Here is a 22,374-nt window from a genome sequence, read left to right as displayed (position 1 = left end):
TATTTTTCTTAAATCCTGATTATGTTGCTGCTCGCTCGCTATGCGAACTTCTCGACGTATAAACTTCGCGCCTTAGAAAGGTCGCTCGGATTGAATTCTCATTTGAAATTGTAGTTGTGTATAAGTTTTTTTTTTTTTCAAGTCAAGAAACGGTTAATATCCTTCTTTTAGAATTCTCAGGAATTTAATTAGCCATTAGCATCAACATGTTCCGTTAAAACTTTGGAAAAACGAAAAAGTATCGCCATTTCGTAGACTACCTCTAGTCTAGCCGCGACTGCACACTAATTAAAAATTAGTAGAATTCTACTAGTATACTAATGCAAATGCTGTAATCTGATTGGCTGAGCCATTGAACACTATCAGCCATTAGTGTGCAGTGGCTGGAGGTCGTCTAGGAAGTGGCGACGTTTTTTTCGTTTTTCCAAAGTTTTGGAGGAAAATTTTGATGCAAATGGATAATTAAATTCCTGAGAAGTCTAAACGAACGACATTTACGGTTTCTTGACATTTAAAAAAGTTAAAATTATTGAAAAAACTGATGCGCGCCTGCACACAACTTCAATTTTCAATGACAATTCAATCCGAGCGATCTTTTTCAGGCGCAAAGTTTAATAATACGTCAAGAAATAATTAGAAACCGTTATTTGAAGTAAATTATAGTAATAATTCTACTAAAACAATTAGATTATTCGCTCTCGATTTCAATGAGATGATAGTTGATGCGGCCTTCGGCCACATCAGCTATCACCTCATAGAAATCTCGAGCTCATAATCTAATTGTTAAATAGAGTGTTTCTGTCGAGGAACTATCGGCTGATAGTCGCCCCGCGGAAATTTGATGTTCTTAAAAACAAATAGATTACTTTTAAGAACATTAAATTTCCAAGGGGCAACTATCAGACCGATAGTTCCGAGTGAAATAATAAAGACAAATGAGTGTTTATGTCTCGGAAATATCGGTCTGATAGTTGCCCCATGGAAATTTGATGTTCTTAAAACTATCATATTTGCCCTCGAAGCTTCGCTTTTTGGGCAAATAATTGTTTTAAGAACATCACATTTGCGCGGGGCAACTATCAGCCCATAGTTCCTCGACAGGAACACTCTATTGTTTAAATAGAAACCGTTGCTGGCCTTCTAAGCGAAGAGGGTGGGATAATACCAACCACTGTTAAAGGACTTGCCAAGGTATTCGATGTTATTTCCAGTATTTTCAGCTTTCGCGTCTTGTTGAAAGGCAGATTATTTACCATGTTATTCACCAACAGCTCGTGTTCGACTGCAAATTGATTGCGAAACAATCTCAGGTCCTGGTCCACAAGGAGGATCGACTTCAGACATAGAAGTGGCCTCACAGGAACAAGAACCAGGGCTACCGGTCCAAGGAATGAGCATGATACCTATCACATCACATATGCGAAAGGCAGACCCTAGGTTTCCCACAGCGCAGCAAATTCTAAACCTCGCGGCCTCAAAATACTTGGAAACAATTGACCCATCCAAACCAGAGGAATTAAATGGCTTGGTTTATTACTTGCAAGAAGTACGAAACGTCTTGATTGTGGATACTCATTCAGGGAGTTTGATCATCACAGTCGAGTGTCGCTCTCTGGAAATACTTGACGAATTGTGGTACGATTATTGCAATGGTGTTCTGAATGAAATGGTGCAAAAATTCCTTGTGACAGAGGAGGTTCTAAAGGAAGTTGGCGTCATTGAAGTGAAGCTCACAACAACCATTTTAGAGGAGGACTACAGGGCTTGTCGAGAGTATTTGCTGCAGCATTCAGGTGAGTTTAGAAGCTTAGTGTATTTACATGTAGACTGTTTTCTATTTCTTTTCCTAAAGCGTATGAAGGGGATGCTTGATTCCTCATTAAGTAAATGAATGAACGGGGAACAGGGATGGGAGACTTGGTGGCCTGTTGTTGTTTAGATAGATTGATAGCTTTACCAATAGCGTAGCTCCATCTTTCTGTATATAAACCACACACACAACCCACACAATGCCTCGATTCGCTCCGACGAAGGGCTAACGTTCGAAACGTCAGCTTTCGAATCTCTTTACGGTGGCCAATTGACATTATCAACCCAGTTGATAAAATCAAGTTATCTTCACACAAAAATGGGAGCTCGTCGTTCATAATTATTTGACAGCCATCCCTCCTCCTCTTAGAAAAGCATTTGTTGTGTTTACTGGCCCACGTTTTGCCGAGAAAGACTCGAGCCTAAAGGCCAATTTCGACGAAACGAAGCAGCTGGCTTACAAACGGAAAGGGCGTCCTCGTATCCGCAAATTTGTCAAAAATAACGGACGAGGGTATCAAAACGCGTTACTTAAAACCAGAGCCAAGAGGAGGAGCAAATCGCCATTCTGAAAGGTCTACAAGACTCCGATGGTTCGATTCGTTGGAACGTTAAATTAAGGTACGAGGAATCGCGAAAAAGTATTTGCTTCTCGTTCAGAATACAGCCGCTATCTTCATAACCATTCTAGTGCACTATGACAGAGTTCTCCTTGGCGCGCCGGCTACTCATAGTAAATAAATTATGAAAAAAAATTATTTGTAACAATGTGAGCCGACCGTCTATAAAATTAAGCATAAAAACAATAGCTCTAATTTTCTCAACAACAATATTTTTCTCAACAACAATATTTGACAGCCGGGGTTAAGTTAAAGCTCAGTTTTTCCTCTGAAAATGAAGCAAAAAACCCAGCAATCGCTGTTCAGTACCTGGGATAAATTGAAACGAAAATAGAAATGGCACAAACGAAGGTCATAAGTTGTTTTCTTTCAAAAATATAATTAAAATGAGTTCTTTTATCTCCAGTGAATGTACGCGTAATTTAATTAGTTCTTTAAACACAACGACATGCAACCCAGTGCTTGGCTCGCACATGGAGGATTTTCGAGAACAAATAACTGCAAAAATTTCTTTCTTCAAAAGAAACAAACTTTGCAAGATCTTACACAATCTTTAAACTCGGCAGCTGTAAGATGTTTTTGTAAATATTGAAAGTGAGATATAAAACGGGCGAGCTTATCGAGCAGGGAAGTATGAATAAATACATGCACTATTTCAAGGCTTCATTATAAAGCGAAACATTTGCAAAATATGCCAAGTTTAAGTTTCATTGTATAAATTTTATCACTTTTGAAATCATGAACGAAAAACCCAAACTACCGCAAAGGTTCAAAACGTTGATGATGGTCCGCACGCTTAATCAGAAAAAATTCTGAACTTAAATCCGCGGGAAACTTCACCAAGTATTACAGGCTTCCGCTTGCAACGGTTACCAATCACAAGCTTCATCACGTTCAATGAATTCCACCCCTAGAACTGTGTTAAAGCCACTCAAAACTTGTCTTTTAACAAAAGAAATGTCAAACGTCAATCTAGTGTCTTCAATGCCAGCAAAACTCTTTTCTCGTTTGGCTTTCTCGTCTGTTTTTACACACGTGATTGACCACAAAATGAGAACGTTTTTGACGTTTTTGATATTTTTTTTTCGAATTTGATACGGATGACTATGATTAACCTGTTTAAGGTAACTCCCCTGAAATAAAACTGCCAATAGATTTTTGTTCAAACTTTGTCCACTGAATATTCATCATATGAGAACTTTAATTATAAAATAAAAAAGGGGGGTGCCCATGCTCGTTAAGGAGCAGTGAGGCATTAAAAATGTCCCATTTTAGCACTATTTAATGCTTATTACAAGAACGCATTCCAAGTTATTGTAAACTCTTTGTGAGCCCAGACTCATCAAAACACGCCTCAAACTACAGTCAACACTTGTGTCGGACACAAATAAACTTTTTAAGTTTGATTTGACAGACAGCTGAATCCTTGTTAAAATATTGGAACCAAATTGCTTGCCACGGCTATCAAACTGCAAAATAGAAAAGACTACAGTGCAGCTGCTATTTTCCTTATTTATTCAATTTTCAACAATAGAAATCAGATCAGTCTTTTCTCACGCAAGGCTAATTATTAGTTGATTAAAATGACTGGAAAAAAATTTGGGGTGCCCGAGCTCGTTAGTGAGCTATAGCCATTTTTCAACTGACAGAACGCAATATTAAGGCAAATCCGCCATGTTTTCAATGTGCGCGTGCACGAACGCGCGCTAATGACGCCATAAATTATGCGCAGTAAGGATGCGCAATGCAAATGTGAGGAATCACCTTAACTAACACATTACATTACATCTATGTTTTTCTCGGTAAAATTGCTTTTCTTTAACAAAAGAACAAAACCATGATTGCTTAAAATACACTGAAATGCACTTTATAGAACCCCAATTTCAAAATTTTCCCGGGGAGACACCCGGACCCCCCAATAAAAGGTTGCGGTCGCTCCCCCCCCCCCCACCCACTCCCCTCCACGTGGCTCCGATAAAACCACTCCACATCTTTTTATCGGCATTGTCCGTCGCCTACTCAAAGATATTCTCCCTCTACTTCAAATTTTCGGGAGAACCCTGCTATGAGCGACTCTGTAGAAGTATTACATAGAACAAGAAGCTGCCAACAGCTTTAACTCGGGTCATTCTAAACCCAACAAGAATTTTATTGTTAATTTATTGAAGTCAATTGTAACAGCAACTAATGAAACACTCGCATCAACAAAAAGATCGTTCAACACAAGCCTCAAGACAAGGGCATTTTGTTTGTTTGGTTAAAATAGTCTAATGCTAAACTTCGCCTTTCTGCTACCCCCTGAGGTCAAATATATTCCTACTTTGCATGGGTGGCCCAATCGTGACACGAAATAGAAAAAAAACCCAGGACGCCGGCGAAAACTAGACTCGGCCTGCTGCCCCGAGTAAAAAAAAGAGCGCCGGCGAAAACTAAACGGAGCATCACGCAACACGTCTCCCCTGTAAGCGAAGTGTAACGACCAAAAAGTTTCGGCTGCAATCGAAGGAGACTTGATGGCAGCCCGGAAAAAATAGGTAATGAAATTCTCTAAAAGGACAAATATAGGCCGTTAATATGTAGTATATACAGATTGAGAGACTACTGTAGCAAATTTACGGACTTATAAATTCAAATCGAAGAGGTGAGTTCGTGTATGCATAATTAATACACGTTATGAGCTTTTCAGAGATTATTTCGCACAATTACTCTTGGCTTTGCTCCTCTCATTTTGCGGCCTAGCAGCCCGCGTGTTTTACCACCGCGTGCAAACGAAAGCGCCAGCCACGCATACTGTGCGAACACGTTGCGCTTTGAATCAGAAAGATGACGTGAACCAGGAAGAATATTCAATCAGTCTGATAAACATGCACGATACTCATAAATGATTAATGTGCGCGCTAGCAGAAACTAAAACTACGAATCAAAGAAGTTGTGCCAGCTTGCCAAACCAGGTTTCCTGAGAAAACGAAGCCAGGAGCCACCGAATACAGTCACAATTTACGTTTACTGATCACTTCCCTTGGTTAAGGCTTTATACTTTCCTACTTTTTGTAGCTACTGCGCGTGCGGGAGTAGCTACAATGCTATCGTTTTTGACTGTCCGAGTGTCCACTTTCCGGATTTCCTTCGGGTCTTGTTCTACTTCCTTCGCGCGCGCGTGGTATGACGAGTAGTCAATTTGATAAATATCGGATGTCGATGGACTTTACAGGTTTTGCAAAAAAAGCCTGCTTATTTAGAGCTTTTATAACTTGGAATGCGGTAGTACGTCTTTTTTCGAAAACAAATAAAAAGTAGAGTAACCAGTGGATTTTCCGACCAGTTTCCGTGAAAGTGCGATCTCTTTCCGTGAAAATATCGACAGTGAACAACGTTGTGGCAACGTCGGCCTTTCTCCTCGTGGAGTTGTAACTACCCTGACAACAGGTAAGATTTGCCATGTTTTCTTGTTATTTTCTGCCTATTATTAGGCATAGCATTCAATTGTTATGTCCAGTGCTCTCTCGTAAAGTTTTTTTCAGGTGTTTTGAAGGTCCAAACAAAATTTGGACTTCAAAAACGTCCCCGAGCGGTCGCCAAGCTTTTGTTCATGAACATGGCCGTCGAGTGATTCCTGCAGCTCAACAGCTAGAAATACTACATGTACCGCACGTGGCAACCAATGACCCGTTCTCAGAATCGCACCATTCCATCTTTGCAACTAGCTATTTACTTCGGGAAACGATGAATTCCCTTCGGGGAACCAAACTTGCCTTTTCAGGCACAATGAATTCCCTTCGGGGAGCCAAACTTGCCTTTTCAGGCAAAACGAGTTCCCTTATGGGAATAAATACAGTCCTTCGGGAAATAATTGATTCAGAAGTGAAAACTATTTTTGAACACAAGCGTTACTGTAATTCGCTTGGCCCCATGACTGTGACTGACAATGGGTTTTTTGGTTGCCATGCTGCTTGACATGCAGACCAAAATAGCTTTCTGGACACTGACATAAACTTAAATGTTTTGTCTTATTTGAGTAGTGATGATAAATCATTAATTCAGTGTGATGGAAATTCAACCTACATGTGTGATACCTCATCATCTGTGAACAAAACATTACATGAAAAGTGCGGAAATATTCGCGTTTCTCGATCACATGTACGTAAGAGTTGCAGGGTCAGAAGTAGGGAACCATCCAGAGTGGCACTTAAAAGGATTATTAAATCCTTAAAATAAGAAAATCGAGAGCCAAATGCAAGCGTTTTATCAGGAAAACAGTTCCTGTTTCATCTGTTTTATATAGCATTGTTTCTAACTATAAACAATGGAATATCACATTTGCTAAGAAGCAAGACAGCTTCTTCAGCAATTTTTTTGAGAAAGCTCTAATTCATACAGTGAAATATAATGCATCAGAAAGAAAGATATTGCTCAGCGGGGATATTGAATTAAATCCTGGCCCAGCATCTTATGTCAACTCATCTCTAATGATGTGCAGAGAAGGTTCCAATTATGTGTTCAACTGCAGATTACGAAGATATAGATTAAGGGCGCTAGAGGTTGGAGGAATGGGTAATTGTCTATTTAGAGCTGTAGCACATCAAATATACCATGATGCAAACCATCATTTAGAAATCAGAAGAGCTGGTATTCAGCATTTGCAAAATAACCCTGATCGCTTTATTGAAAGTGCAGTTGTAGATAACAGATCATGGTCTGAATACATAACTAATATGTCTTTGGAGGGAACATGGGGTGATCACATTATCATGCAGGCAATAGCGGAAGCTATGAACTTAAGGATACATATCATAGAGTCAAGTGAAAACTTTGCTGAACTAACATTGGTTCAAACTCTTAATTTGTCTGAAGCATCAAGATCTATATATATAGGACACATTGGAGAGATGCATAATGTCTCAACAATAGGACTATTTAACAATTATTCCATGAAACCGCGTTGGATATGAAGTGATAAATAACCAACGAGCGCGTAGCGCGAGTTGGTTATGATCACTTCATATCCAACAAGGTCGAATGGAATAATTGTTTTAGTATATTCTTAATCGGGTTTTTGCCGCCGATTTTTATTTCAACAATTTTACAGAGCGGAAAATTTTTAAACTTGGCGCACTGTTTTCCATATAAGGTAAAACTCCGACTAATGGCTCATAGTCGGAGTTTTTGAGCCAATCAGAGAGCTAGAAATGCAATAGTCGGAGCTGAGAATATACTAATATCTGATAGTACCTCGCCTGAAATGGTAAAAAGAAATTTGTGTGAAACTTCTTCTGAAACTACAAATGCTCGCAAAAGAAAGTTCAGTAATGTGACAGAGAACCAAATCGAGTCAAGTAGGAGGGTTGAAACTCATTTATATTCAAATGCATTGTCAACATATGATGATAGAAATGCCAGTGATAGGGATAAAGCAGCATATAATCCATATAAGAGAAATTACCGAGAAGCAAATGCATCTCCAGAGCAGAAAGCAAAACGTAACAAGTACCAGAAAGCCTATAGAGAAAAAAATGTCATCTCCGGACCAAAAGGCACAACATAATCAAAACAAAAAAAACTACAGATCAAAAATGACATCTGACCAAAAGGCAAAATGCAATGAAAAACAAAAGGCCTATAGATCAAGACAAAAAGCCATATCTATCGAGTCTGCCATTTCAAAGTTCCATGACATGGCTGCAGAAGGTCCTGTCTATATTTGTTTTTGTTGCGATCAACTATGGTATAGGCAAAGTGTTCTTAATACAGAAAAGCTGAAAGACCTAAATCCAGTTATCCATGGATATCTTGAAAAGAAGAAAACCATAGATAATGTCGAATGGGTTTGCAAAACATGCCACAGCCATTTAGTAAAGAATAAAATTCCACCCTGTGCTGTTGTAAATGGTTTGGTATTTCCACAAAAACCAAGTTTCTGTGATTTGAATGAATTAGAGTGTAGATTACTAGCTCCAAGCATTGCTTTTCAAAAGTTAATGCAAGCTCCAAGAGGAAAACAACTTAAAATACATGGAAATATTGTGAATGTTCCTGCTGATGTAGCAAGCACAGTCAGCATGCTGCCACGGTTACCAAGTGAGGGTTCAACTATCAAAGTAACTTTGAAAAGAAAGCTTCAATATAAGAGTTCTGCATTATCATTGAATATAAGACCCCATAAAGTAGTACAAGCAGCAGATTGGCTGATGAGAAATAGCAGTCTTTATAAAAATGAAGGCATTGTTATTAATCCACAATGGGCCAATCAATATGAAAAAGAAATTGAACAGCAACAAAACTGTTTCGATGACAATGGATGAGTTCACTATCACTAGGTCTGCGAAGACTTCCCCATCGACTGCCAAATTCCAGTTCAATGAGACATTCGCCAATAGACTATGCACAGTAGAGGAAGCGCTTAGAAGAGATGTATTCAAAGTTGTTGATCTTAAAGTCAAAGTCGTACAGAAACAATAGGGCAAGTAGTTGGTATATAAAAATGGTAATGCAAGGAGAAAGTCTGATTCATATATAGCGGACACAACCGAATCTATCAAACTAGGATTATGGGAAGACCTCACTGATCATGTCCATGCAGGAAAATCGTATCATTTCAAGAATTTGACCGTGCGCATATTTGAAGATAAAAAGTTTTTAAATTCTAACGAGAACACTGTCATTGAAGAAATAGAATAGCACATGTGAATCTCAACAACCTGCGTACCAGTGAAACCTTTCTTCAAGGCCAATGCATAGCAGTCCAACTCAAGAGTGACACTTCATGAGTAATCTGCAACATGTCTGTAGATACAGAGAAAGCTCATGATGAAATGATCACGTGTGTAAAATGTGGAAATTCATCACTCCTGGAAATGGTGAATACGAAGCTTGTAGCCCACATAACTGTAAAAACGTCTGAGCAAAAAACCATCCAGTTCACATGCTTCAACGATGCGCTTCAGAGCCTTGTAAATACTACACATACTCCCGACCTTTGTGTGACATACCATTGGACGAACTGAAGAAGTTGATCCTTAAATCAGGCCCAAAGGAAATATTGGCAGATAAGTCAACCCAAGTTATTGCTCAATTTTTTCCACTGCGGTCAACTCCGGTTTAAATGGAAGGGACAGTCCCATAAGACTATTGTGAAAGGTCAGACCTTAAACCCATCATGAGATTGCTTAAACCAAGGCCCATATTTCAGCACCAAAACAAGTACTGTTGACTTTGTTCTGTTGACATTGTTAGAGTTACAGTTGTTAGTGTGGACATTGCATCCTTGACATTGTCAACTCAGTTAACGTCCCATAATCCAGAGAAACAAATCAAGTTGACATTGGCACTCACATTGTTATTGTTAAAGAACTGGAGATATTTCCTTAAGCCCATTGAACAAATAGTAACAGTGTATGGAAATTCCTCTTTCGTTGTAAGACATCATGTGATATGACTAGTGAAAACACACGGCAATATAACATTTGCGAGATGGTGCTATTTGACTTTACTGGAACTACCAGAATGCCTGATGAAAAACAAATAACTGTTTTAATACAAAATTAAATCAAATTCTGGAAGAAAAGATCTTACCGTGAATTAGACTTTTCAACGAAAACCGTTGGTCTTCTTCGGTGACTTAGTCACGTGACGGCGGAGCATTTTCTTCCAGTATTTGATTTAATTTTGTATTAATTAAAGTATCTGGATAACTGACAACATTCATTTTCATCAACAAACTGTTTTATTTAGAGTTTTATTGCCTGTTTTAAAAATAATACAACAATCAGCACTATTATGTTACCAAAAAGTGGGAATAGCATTTTGGTATTTTAGTCAAATGACAACAACTTAAAAATTTCTCATTTGGCCCCTAAATTAAGAAACGCGCAATGTGTTTCATCGAAAATTATACCACAAGCTATTTATTTAACCACTTCAATCGACCATTACAGCCATAAGCGCACGCGTCCCTTAATTACCAGCGTGCAGCAAGAACTCGTTAGGGATTTTGTATTAATTAATGCGCTACATGCTGGTAGACGAGGGTATAATATCCAATGACAATGTACTATATGAAAAACACGTTTATTATCATTATTGTCAACAAAGTTAAATAACCGTTCTGTTTTCTACTCCCTTACTTTAGTCTCGCCAAAGAACTAAAACCTAAGTTTATTTACAGTCTGAAAACCTTTTATTTACAGTCTGTCATCAAAATAACGCCTTGCATTAGTTTCGAAGCTGTATGGAGCCTCGGCTGCCAATTTGTTACATGTTTGTTTGTGAAAAAGTCAATACAAATGTTCAATTTATTTATGTCCAAGCTTGTTATTCTAGTAATCTTATAGGACGCTCCTCTCCCCCCTACCATTCCGTTATTCAGTGAAGATATATTTCATACCATTTTAAAAACACGCGGTAGCTACACGCATGCCTTGCGGGCCTATTTTTCTTAGTATCTTGTTAGGCGACTTTTACATATTTGTAATCAAACGTTTGCTCTTGGTTGATTGCTGGGAGGGACGGGCCATTATTTTTCTTAGGGGTTGGAGAGAAGGTGGGCAATTTTCTGGGGAATGAGTCTTTTTTCTCACCTTAGGTTGTGCATGATTGTTTTTTGGGTGGGCAATAGCTTATGCATGAATTTTTTTTAACAACAAAAACCGGAGCTGGAGAATAAAAAGCACTTGCTCGACTTTATTTCCCATGGCTCTTCTAGTCCCCTTGCACTACTTTTGTTTCAGCAGTAGCTAGCAGTTTTTGCTGTTCAGGAAGTTTTTTCGGAAATTGCCCAACAATCCAGCCCCCCCTCCCCTCCCCCTCCGCTCAAAAAAGTAAATCCGTCCCTTAACTAGAGTTTAACGGTGTGATGAGAAAATGGACCAATCAAAACCGGTGAAATCTCCGTGATGTCCAGAGCACATTGTTTCGAGCGTTCTCTACACGCAATCATCTCCAATTCGACTGAAAATTGCCGTGTCTCTGTGCTTTTCGCTTTCGTTTTGGGCGAAGCGGACAAACACTGCCTTCATTCCAAGCTGAATGAAGAGTGGGTTGGGAGAATTCTCGAAAGTTATGCAAACCCTCGAATTCTCCGAACCCTCCTGGTGTTTAGATGAGGCTATGTAAACACGGAAAGTGTTCTATTGCTTAAACATTTTTCTGAACTGTTTATTCTCTGTAGTAGCCATATCGCATGATTCAAAGCATGGCAAAGTTGACCCACGAAGACGAAGAAACGATGGTGAACCAAGTTGGTATGATAAAGCTGTTAATATGGATTACCAAGAAGAGGTAATGCAGATCCCGAAGGACAAGGTGGGACTTATTATAGGAACAAGGGGACGGAGAAAGAAAGAAATAATGAAAAAAAGTGGAGTTAAAAAGTTCATCATCAGAGAAGACCAAGTCCACTTAGGAGGAAGAGAAGAACAGCGCGCCAACGCAAAAAGAATTATCGACATGATTTTAAAGGTACTTTATAAAAGTCCTTTCTTTGTTCTAATTTTGTACGTGTTCCTGTCACTCACCTAACCAAACTTCTCACCTCCTTCTTCTGTAGTTGTTGCTCCCTCCCTCCATTCTTCCTCCTGCCTTCCTCCCTTACTTCAATCCTTCCTTCCTTCCTTCCTTCCTTCCTTCCTTCCTCCCTTACTTCAGTCCTTCCTTCCTTCCTTCCTTCCTTCCTTCCTCCCTTACTTCAATCCTTCCTTCCTTCCTTCCTCCCTTCCTTCCTTCCTTCCTTCCTTCCTTCCTCCCTCCCTTCCTTCCTTCCTCCCTCTCTCCCCCTTCCTCCTCCCCTTCATTCCCCTTGATTCCTTCTCTCCTTCACTCCTCCTCCCTATCTCCCTCCTCCCTTAATTCCTTTCCTCGTTCATCCCTTTCTTCCTATATATTTCCCAAAAATTTATCATTGCGCGTTTTGCTACGTTTGAGTGAAACAAACTTCACCAGATTTTAAATATTGTTTCCATTTCACCTAAGCGCTTGACCTACGCTTTTTTGAGTTTTTCTTTAGTCTTTGCCTCGTTTTTTCGCTGATTTTAAGTTTCGTTGACTGTTCCTATAATCCAAAAGGAACGTTCCTCAAATATCGACTGTTCCTCGTTTTTGTGTTCCTATTGACTATAAGAGGACCAGATTTTTTACAAGGAAGGAACAAAACGTTCACTCTAGTGTAAAAGAGGAACATTTCGTTCCGAGTTCCCAACTGTAAATGGTACATGTTGTTCTCAAATTGATAAATTAGGACTGTTTTGTTCCGAGTTCCTATCTGTGCGTGGAACACATTGTTCCGAAATTGATAAATTAGGACTGCTTTGTTCCGAGGTCCCCTCAGTAAATGGAACACATTGTTCCCAAATTGGTCATTTAGGACTGTTTTGTTCCGAGTTCCTATCTGTAAATGGAACACATTGTTCCCAAATTGGTCATTTAGGACTGTTTTGTTCCGAGTTCCTATCTGTAAACGGAACAATTTGTTCCCAAATTGGTAAATTAGGACTGTTTTGTTCCGAGTTCCTCTCTGTAAATGGAACAATTTGTTCCCAAATTGGTAAATTAGGACTTTTTTGTTTCGAATTCTCATATGCCAATGGAACATATCGTTCCCAAATTGATATTTTTAGGACCGCTTTGTTCCGAGTTCCCATCTGTGAACGGAACAGTTTGTTACCAAATTGGCCATTTATTACCAAATTTTAGGACTGTTTTGTTCCGAGTTCCTATCTGTAAATGGAACATATTGTTCCCAAATTGGTCATTTGGGAACAGATTTCGGATCATTTTTTACGCATTCTGATTTTGTTCCCAAATGAAGGTGTCCTTTGTGAATAAGGCAAACAATAGGGCGTACTCAGACCTGCTTGGGCAAGTTTGGTTGCATCTCACTGTCTTGAATTTTGCACAATAGTAATGAGGGCGGGTAAGTAAGGGCATGCCTTGACAAATACAAACATATATGCAGTTCCTTTGTTTGTCATCGACTCCTTGGTTATGGTTCAGATTTAAAGGAGATCGTGTTGGCCAAATGCTCTTCAAAAGGCAAAATGAGTAAGAAGTGCAAAGTCAATTGGTCGGATATCGAGGGAGCATTACCCAAACCAAAACGGCTTCACTTGGAAAAGGATGAAACCCACAGCTTGTATCACTGCCCAATACAAGAGTGTGACCATGATGGATGTCAAAGTCAAAGAGGGTGGAGAAAACATGTTAATACCAAGCACAGTTGGTTCTTTTGTTTCGATGAAAAGCCCAATTGGAAAGAAATCACAGATTCGCTAAAGGTAGCAGGAAATGTTCCAATGGTGAACACAATTCAAGATCAAACAAGTGAGACTACAAAACATGCCGGAAAGTTACTTCCCTCATTTTCATTGTCGTGTGACATTGGCGAAGTATTCACGAGATGGTTGACTGGAAGTGGTGGCGGTTGCAAGAAAGATCGCGCAGCTCAACAAATAGTGACAAGATGCTTTAAGTTTCTTAGATTTTGTTGTGAAGACGTTTTTGTTGTTGGGAAGAGTTTACTTTTGACGTGGTGGACTTTAGTTTGTGTTCTCCAAATTTGTTGTTCAAATTTATCGACTACTTAAAAGACGAATGCAAGCTTGGACATGGTGGGCGTTTAGGCTACATAGATGCCATTTCTGAAGTGATCGACTTCACAAAACGTCATGGCGCGCCGGAGGCAGTTCTTCGAAAGTTCTCTGCAACAGAGTTGTACCTCAAAAGAGCGCGAAAGACGGTTGTAAAAATGATGAGATTGCAGTGGACAAAAATACCTCTGATTTTGTGTTCCTCATAATTTTCTTCTACTCCAGTAAATAAATTACACATAAATAGCAAAACGTCTGCTACAATTCATGGCAAATACAAATATTTTCACTCTGACTACTGTGCAAACAGCTGCAACCAGAAGGCAAACGTTTAGCGTAAACGTCATCCTAAACCTATACTGATGAATCGTAAAATCTCTCAAGTAAAGTCGCCTTTACTCCTGGTTCATCTTTTATAGAGTCGGGATTTCAAGTATCAAGCGAATTTACAATCTCTTGCAAGTACTTATTAATTTGTTTTGGACGGATCTAGGGGAGGTTCGGATGAAGAATGCCGGAAATTCAATTTCCGAGGACTTCAATTTTAAAAATTTACCGGGAAAGGATGCCCCCCGACCTCTCTACAGGGGACCGTATCTCGAACCCCCTTCCCAAAAATCCAGTATACGCCTCAGTTTGATCTTATTAAATTGTTTTTGTTAAATAATTCAGCTTCAACTTGATGATCATATTTATGTGATCTGCTCACTGAAATGTGCAATACTCAACAGATCAACTGAAGATAGCTGTTATAGCTGTTCCGAGAGACTTGATGGGTTTTGTGATCGGAAAAAACGGAAGTTCAATAAAAGAAATACAAATTGAGTCCGGAGCTAAGCTCAATTCAGACAGCGATCAAAGAGGATTTTTGGTCAGCGGAAATAACGAGGAACGAGCATGCGCAAGGGAACTCGTTCAACAAAAAGTCGTGAGTGCCAATCTTCGTTCCTTACTGCTCAAGCTTGACGAAACGAGCGACTCTGGTGAGTTCCGTTACAGGCTTCATTTTGTTTGGTTGAAAACGATGAAAATGACGTAAGTCCGATATTTTTGGACATCCAAATCCTTCCAAGCGGAACTTTCTAAGGTCGCTCGTTTACCGATTGCTGGTCAAGGGGAATGAAGACTCTGGGTACGAACCCTAGGTTGTACATAACTGAAACGTTAGGGTGGAGAGACCTCGACAAACAAATTGCCAATACGCAATTTCCGAGTTACTCTTACTGCTGTTTCAAGACGAGTCTTGGTTCACAACCTTTCATATTTTAATGAGTTTTGCATGCATGGTCATTGTCTTGCAAATCAAACTCATTTCCATATCAAAGGTTGTGCACTAGGACTCGTTTTGAAACAGAGCCAAAAAGCAACTCGGAAAAAGATAGCTTATTACGGTGGTTTGAAAGTTTGACTATTTCAAGGGATCTGTAAGCTGGACGGAACTGAACAACTTTTTGACACAAACCTTTATTATTTTACAAAACCTCTAAACGGCCATAAAAAAAATCACTCTTTGATTAAACTTTTCGCATTTCTGGCATCGATTTTGTTCTAAAGGACCATTGGCCTACTGAACAATAAGAAATTCATAACGTCAGCTTTTTACCACTGAGACATCTCACTGCTTAGCAACAACTGGCACAGAAAACCTTTAAAACCAACTGGCTCAAAGTTACCGTCCTCATTTTGGAGTCTTGTGAACGGAAAAAATCATAAAATATGGTATAGCATAAGCAATTGTATATATCTGTGATGAGAACATTTTCTGAATGATTTATTTGCGCCAATTTCTCCAAGGCTGAGAGACAAAAAAAAACCAGGGAGAAGAGATTTCCTAGTCAAGTTGTTGAAATTCCAAGGGAATTCGAGAGGCACGTGACTGGCAAGGGAGGAGATAATCTTCGAAATATCAGCACGCTGACTGGGGCACAAGTGTTTCATCGAGGAAATAAGCGCTACGAGCTGAGAGGATCAGAGAAAGAAGTAAAACAAGCTGAACTACTTTTGAAACGCAGAGTGGTATGCAATTAGCCTCTTTATTACTCGTAAAATGTTGTTACCTTTATCTACACAGGTGAAGCTACGATTAGAAAATGTTTTAATTGGAGAGCGAGAGTCGACGGGAGAGTGGAGGAAAGTTCAAAGTCCAAATGTCATTGCAGTCCTGTCCAATCCCGTGCATGTGCACCTTTTTCTACTTTTGGACCAAAAATTCGCACGGCGAAGGAGAAAATAGACTATAGAGAGACGATCCCAGATTTTCCTAGCTCTCGCGCCTTTTTTCGCTTAACTCGATGGATTTAGAAAAAAAGAGGAGCTCCGTGCGGTCTAATTTAGCGAATTTAATTTCACCTGCCATGTAACCTGAAACTTTCATAAGAAAACATCTCGTCGAAAAAGGTTTCACCGTCAATTCTCGTGGACTCTCTTATGCGTCTGATCGGTCGTTATCTTGAGGGCAAGAAATTATCCGTAACATTTGTTGGGATACTTTATCTTGCTTCGCCGCGGTTTGATAAATTTCGTCACGGTTGAACTCAACACGGTGTGGTGGGAGATTCTTTTCAGTCAGTTAGTATATATCCTTTTCTTATTTAGTCAATAAGTGACATTACACATAGAGCCAGCAGTCATTAAACTGATTGCCGGTCTAATAACGTCAGGTCAGAGTGTTCGGAGCATATCGCGTTTTCGTAACAAAGTGACTAGCTGGAGTATTTCTGTTAACTGGATGGGGTGTTAATCCATCGTAGGCAGGTGGGGTACATTAGCTGTCTCCAGTTATGCCAAGTTTTGTCGTTTTTTTTAATATATTTATTTATTTACAGGCTTCAGCGAGAGTTAAAACGGACATCATTTGTTGTTACATTGACGATAGGAATCTGCCAGAAGAGTGTGATCTTAAGCTTGTGCCTGTTGAAGGGTTGAAGCGCATGGTGTTACCAGGATCACGCTCCCAGTATCGGCTGATACCTTCTGAGGACTACAAACCGGTTTGTGAAATGCTTAAGCTTTTTTTACACTAAATGTTCGGATTCACCCAAAGTTGTGGCCAAATGAAGCATCTAAATTGTAAAATAGAACAAATTTCCCCGAATAACGTACATTGATCAAAGTACCCTTGATTAATTTTCTGTCTCTTATTCATTGATTTCTATCTTTCTAGGTAGCCGGAATTCGAAGCGACATCCCATTTTATCAAGCTGGCCTCGTGGACCATGCACTGGAATGTCTAAATAAGATTAAGCAAGAAATTGAGTCAAAGAAATTTCAGGAAGCTGACATGTGGTGTCATCTTGGTACAGCTATTATTCGGGAACCCAGTGAAGGTGAGTATTTAGAAGGACTAGGAACTAGTCACTTCATGGGCATGCGCAATAGATTTTCCTAGATCCGCGAGGTCATCCTCAGAGACCCAGGGGCTGCTACAAGTCGGGACGATGCGATATTAGAAACCGGCCATATTTGTCTTCACAAACTAGTTTGGAGAACGTCGATTAATTATACCGAGTTAAACGTAAGAGGCAATGATTTATTTTTGAGTTTTGTCCCATTCAGAAGAACGGTGAGAAATAAATTAAATTAGGAAAAACGAAAAAGAAGGTGGAGGAGTGTTGTAAGTGATGACAAAATCGGCAAGAGTCTGTTCTAACTGTCATCAGCAAGGGGACAAACCAGCTGACTGCACGTGAATGATGACAGCATCTGCCTCAGCTGAAACGAGCGAGAACTCTGGTCAACTTTCCTGAGTTAATTTTAGCACCTGAGGTTTGAAGTCGACGAGAGAGCATGAAAGTCGGAGGTCGAACGAGAGCGATAGATTTCCAACTTTCTTCATGCATTTAGAGTAAGGGGTAAGCAAGAGCGCAATAGAATAAGAAACTGGTCTCCCCTGCCAGGGGCGGGGGGGGGGGGGGTTGTCTCACTGTCAAGTGGTTGAAGGAAGAGATGTACGTGTCGGAAAAGTGCCCCTAACCCGAGATGGTCGCATGTAAGACAGTTTTGTACCTTGGTTATGTCATTCAGCAATCATTGCTATGCTGTCTCTAACTTATAACTCGGTACAGTTTTAGTAACCTAACTCCCCGTTATATCATTAACAGCGGACGTTGCTGAAATATGGAACCTCACAGAGGCGGTTGCCAAAATACAAAAGGGCAGGAAAAGCGATTGGCGAATTGCTTTCAAGGAAGGCATTCAAATTGACAAGAAGGTGTTACAGGAGACTTTTAGTACACAACCGGCTGAAGATGATTTATACGCGGCAAGATATGATTTGAGCTTTTTAACACCTTCAGGAAGATCAATAAGATGCAAGGTAGGCTATGTAACATAAAGGAACCTTAAAAGTACTGGAACATTACTATACGATTACTGTTATAACTCGGTGGAACACACCCTACCTACTCCCCCCCCCCCCCCCCCCCACCTGTCGACCCGAATGCAACTTGGATATCGCAATGTAAAAGAAGTCTTTGTTCGATGCATTTTAGCTTGTAAACAACACTGAAAGATGGGAGTGTGAGGGAGGACGATTAAAAGGTAAATAGATAAAATGTAGATACTACTGTTCGTTCTAATTCTTCGCTCTTCCAATTTCTACCTGACTTCAAAAGGTCCAAAACGGCGCAGTTCACAAAATGAGTTACGTTCCCAAGACTAAATGCTTTTCACATTAATTTTCTTGCAGAAGCATTTAACCGGGATTACATGCTCCTGTTTCCTTGATATACACAGCAAGGCCATAAATTAAATGACATAGCATATTCATTTTCAGTGGAACCTAACTGAAGTCTAGCAAATTAAAGGCGACACGTTGCAGAAATATTGAATAGGGTCTTTTACAAATGCGTTCAAGTCAACGGCGAATGTAAACACATAACTCTTGCTCTCTTCACAGGTGTGGGTCGCTAACATAGGTGTACAAAGAAAGCTAGAGGAACTTCCAATCCCATTTAGTGACGTTAGGAATATTATAGAGGAGATTCATCTTGAAGATGAGTTGACGAGATCACGATGTCGGGCATGGTTGGTTCTATCATCTACTAAATATCTTCAGGCAGATATATTGTGTCCAGGTTGCATAGTCGACTACAGAATTATGATAAGACCAATATCAAGTGAGTTTTGGAGCTTTTTGTCTCATTTCCAAACAACAATTCGTAACGACAACCGCCAACAACAATGAAAACAGAACAGGGCACATGCAATTAATTACTCTGCTACTCTTCACTAGTGCTTTGCTCTGCTCATTCTTTATTTACGATTCACTTGAACTCATGAAGCGATTTTAAATCCACAACGGCCGCCCTTCAGCTTTGCACGCACTCTATCCATTTTACGAGTGCATCTCACCACTCTGTTCTCATGTTTGCTCGTCCAGTTATCAGTCATTTCAAAAGGTTGAACTTCGACCCTATCATTGAAATTGAAACATCCCTTACTACGAACTTCTACCAGGATCATCGTTTTTCATGAGAAAACGTCCGCTCTGAAATTACATTTTTATTCTCCATTTTCTTTTTACACATTTTCTGTAGCAACTAGAATTTTCTTTGTTTTGGGTTTCACGTTTCTCCGTGACCTCTGGGGATTACGTAACCTACTCGGTAGTACGTTTGTGCATACCTTTGAATTCATTTTCGCCAGTGCTTGTTAGCGGCTGGCAGATAAGTTTCAGTGGTTTCAACTGTGAGCTTTGGAATATTACTCTATGAGTTTATCCAGTTGGACTCGCCACAGTTTTTGAATGAATGCAGGTAAACGCTACAGATATCGACGTCACACCCACAATCACACTCATACCTGCATGTGCCCAATGATTAAAAGAGCTAGGTCACGGTCGCGCATGCGCGTGCGGTCACAAAACAGTTTGAAAGCTTTAGCCTCAAACTTTCAAAATCGTCGGCGAGGACGTATTCGTAACTTTATCGGAAAGTATCTTTGCCATCCTTGAGTGGTCTATCCTCTTGATAGCGGTTATAAGTCAATTGATTGTTGTTGAGTATTTACATGTAGATTTTGGCTCGTGTTCGATGTTTTGTGAGTGAATTGTGAACCGTGACGTCTATATCTGTAGCGTTTACCTACATTCTCCATGCATGATACCGCACGTTGCGTCCCCAGAGTGACGTTTGAGAAAAAGTCGTCGTAGAAGCGAGGAGGTTGACTCTTTTTTAACTTCAGTCTTTCTTAAAAAAAAAAAGAAAAAACTCGCACTCAGTGTCTGTACTAAGGCAACAATAATTCTCTTTTTACCAGCTTATGCAACTCAGGGCAGCAAGTGTGAACAGGAGGAAACCAAGGTCTTAGGTGGTTATCTGTCCCAGCTAAAATTTACAGAGGCTGATGGAATCCATCTTCCGGACGAAACCCTGCCAGAAGGTTTTCTGTGCAATTACAAGCGCCGCTCGCATCGAACGATGTATGTACCACGTGAAGGGTTTAATTTGATTGTTTCTGAAGAGAGCATTTGGTGTCGTGACGACAGAGGCGAGCAGAAAAGAGAATCAGTAAGGACAGACTTGATAAAGAGTATTAGTGTACGAGCGTGCAAGTACCCCATATTCCTGTCACGGCGTTTTCACAGACCAATCTATTTTTAGTTTGAATTTACCACGAATTTAGGCCCTCGCAGCAACCGCAGTGACCAATCATAAGCACAGACTTAATTTTTAACCGACGTCATCATTTCACCGCAAGAAGTGATGGGCTCCCGATGCGCGCTCATGTAAACCAGAACTGACCTATTCGGCGAGAAAAGAAGCCTAAAAATAGACCGGTCTGTTAAAATGCCGTGACATAGGTTTAGTATGGGACTTGCACGCTCCTAGTGATGGGCTCTTTTGAACAAGATTTATTCTTTTCTTCTTTCTACTTATTGAGAACATTTGTATTTCATTATGTTTGACCGGTCCACATGTGATACAAGTTATAGCTAAGCGATAGGTGGGACCAACTAAGGGTAGCGATAGGAAAAGGCTATGAAATCCGAAGGGAACAAGGCTCTTATTTCCGACGCTTTATGTTCTCATATAATGGAATAACTAATACCAGGAGAGTAAGGGTCATCTAAAACAAACATCAGAATATTTTGGTTCAGCTAGCTTGTTGAATGTGTCATTTCTATTGCTTCCCTAAAAAAAGTCAAATCGCATTTCAGTTCGCTACTTTCGGATGGCTGCTTTCTTCGAGATTTGCTAACCACCATGAAATGTTACCGCTACGTTCGGAACGTCGTTATTTTATGTTACATTCGTTAACCATAAGGATAAGCAAGCTTGCAGATCTAAATTATTTCAACCGTCCCCAATAGCTATAGGTCGGCAGTCCAAAGTAATGTTTTTGTAGAAGCTTTTCTAATTAACATTTCAAGTCCAAGTTCTAAGTAACCCCCCTCACCCAACCTGAAATGTCAGTAGTCTAGTCCCCAGCGGTTAAGCTGAGGGCGGCTTAAATTTTAAGTTAACTTAGGCTGCCCGACGATAAACGAGCTTCTGCGAAAACAAATGGGTATTTAGAGGTGGCTTTCTTCATATATTTTCAACAGGGGGTCGGAGAGGAGGGTGCAGGTAAGGGCGAAGGGTGTTTTCGCTTTCCGTACTATTTTCCCCCGTTTCCCATGCCATTCCCGCCTTTTCAGAAATTCCGCTTTCCACCTCTTTCCTCTCCCGAACCCCATACTCTTCCCTGCCACTTTTCTCTCGGCTTCCCACCTCTTGCGCCCTTCCTTTGTTTCCCACCCTCCCCTCAGCACATTTCTTGTCATGTGCACCAGCTGATTGAAGTCCCTATTCTCATTCTGTCGGTAAAGAAAAATCATTGGCCAACAGAAGTTTAAAGGCTTAACATGACGTCTTTGTTTGTCTTCAGACCGATCTCCATCTAGGCTGTGAAGAGTGGGACCGTGTGCTCCGTGGTGAAGACTGGGAACCAGAAATGATAGTTTCCAAACTGCCCGAATTTCTCCAATTTGTCCATCAAGTTCAAGATTTTCTGTCATCAAATAATTGCAGTGTATAAAAATCCTATTAAAGAGAAGTGAGTTTGTAATTTATGATGCCCAGTTCTTTACACTTCTTTACAACAAAGCAACCTAGAGTCACCTTAAATTTTCCAACTTTAAGGTGGCTCTGAGCTCCTTCTGCACGTTCTGTAAACTTGATATTCCATACTTAAGATAAACGTTTAAAACTATAATTAAGAGGTGCTTTGTCTGGTTGTGAGAAAAAAGAAACGTCTGGTTTTCGTAGCATTGAGCAACCAGGAGTATTTTTCTCCCTCCCTGGTGGGATGATTTTCCCTCCCGCAAGTTTTCCGAACCAGGACCGCTCGATCCGGCGTACAGAGCGTTTATTGTTACGCCAACGCGC

The 22,374-nt window shown here is 40.1% G+C and overlaps 1 protein-coding gene across 1 annotated transcript in view; it reads left to right on the top strand.

The window, feature by feature from the left end:
• The window catches only part of LOC145467903 (uncharacterized), a 28,866-nt gene extending 6,571 nt beyond the window's left edge, over nt 1–22,295 (top strand). Inside the window, exons 3-11 of the mRNA XM_081451530.1 lie at nt 1,272–1,793; nt 11,593–11,882; nt 15,800–16,021; nt 16,831–16,995; nt 17,169–17,331; nt 18,106–18,320; nt 18,903–19,122; nt 20,264–20,514; nt 21,875–22,295. Of these exons, the coding sequence (XP_081307656.1) occupies nt 1,272–1,793; nt 11,593–11,882; nt 15,800–16,021; nt 16,831–16,995; nt 17,169–17,331; nt 18,106–18,320; nt 18,903–19,122; nt 20,264–20,514; nt 21,875–22,024 (2,198 nt within the window). The 3' untranslated portion in view covers nt 22,025–22,295. The remainder of the gene's footprint in view (nt 1–1,271; nt 1,794–11,592; nt 11,883–15,799; nt 16,022–16,830; nt 16,996–17,168; nt 17,332–18,105; nt 18,321–18,902; nt 19,123–20,263; nt 20,515–21,874) is intronic.
• Nucleotides 22,296–22,374: the final 79 nt, after the last annotated feature.

Source organism: Orbicella franksi, chromosome 14, assembly GCF_964199315.1.
Source record: "Orbicella franksi chromosome 14, jaOrbFran1.1, whole genome shotgun sequence".
Classification (NCBI taxonomy): Eukaryota; Metazoa; Cnidaria; class Anthozoa; order Scleractinia; family Merulinidae; genus Orbicella; species Orbicella franksi.
This window is presented reverse-complemented; position numbering and strand designations above follow the sequence as displayed.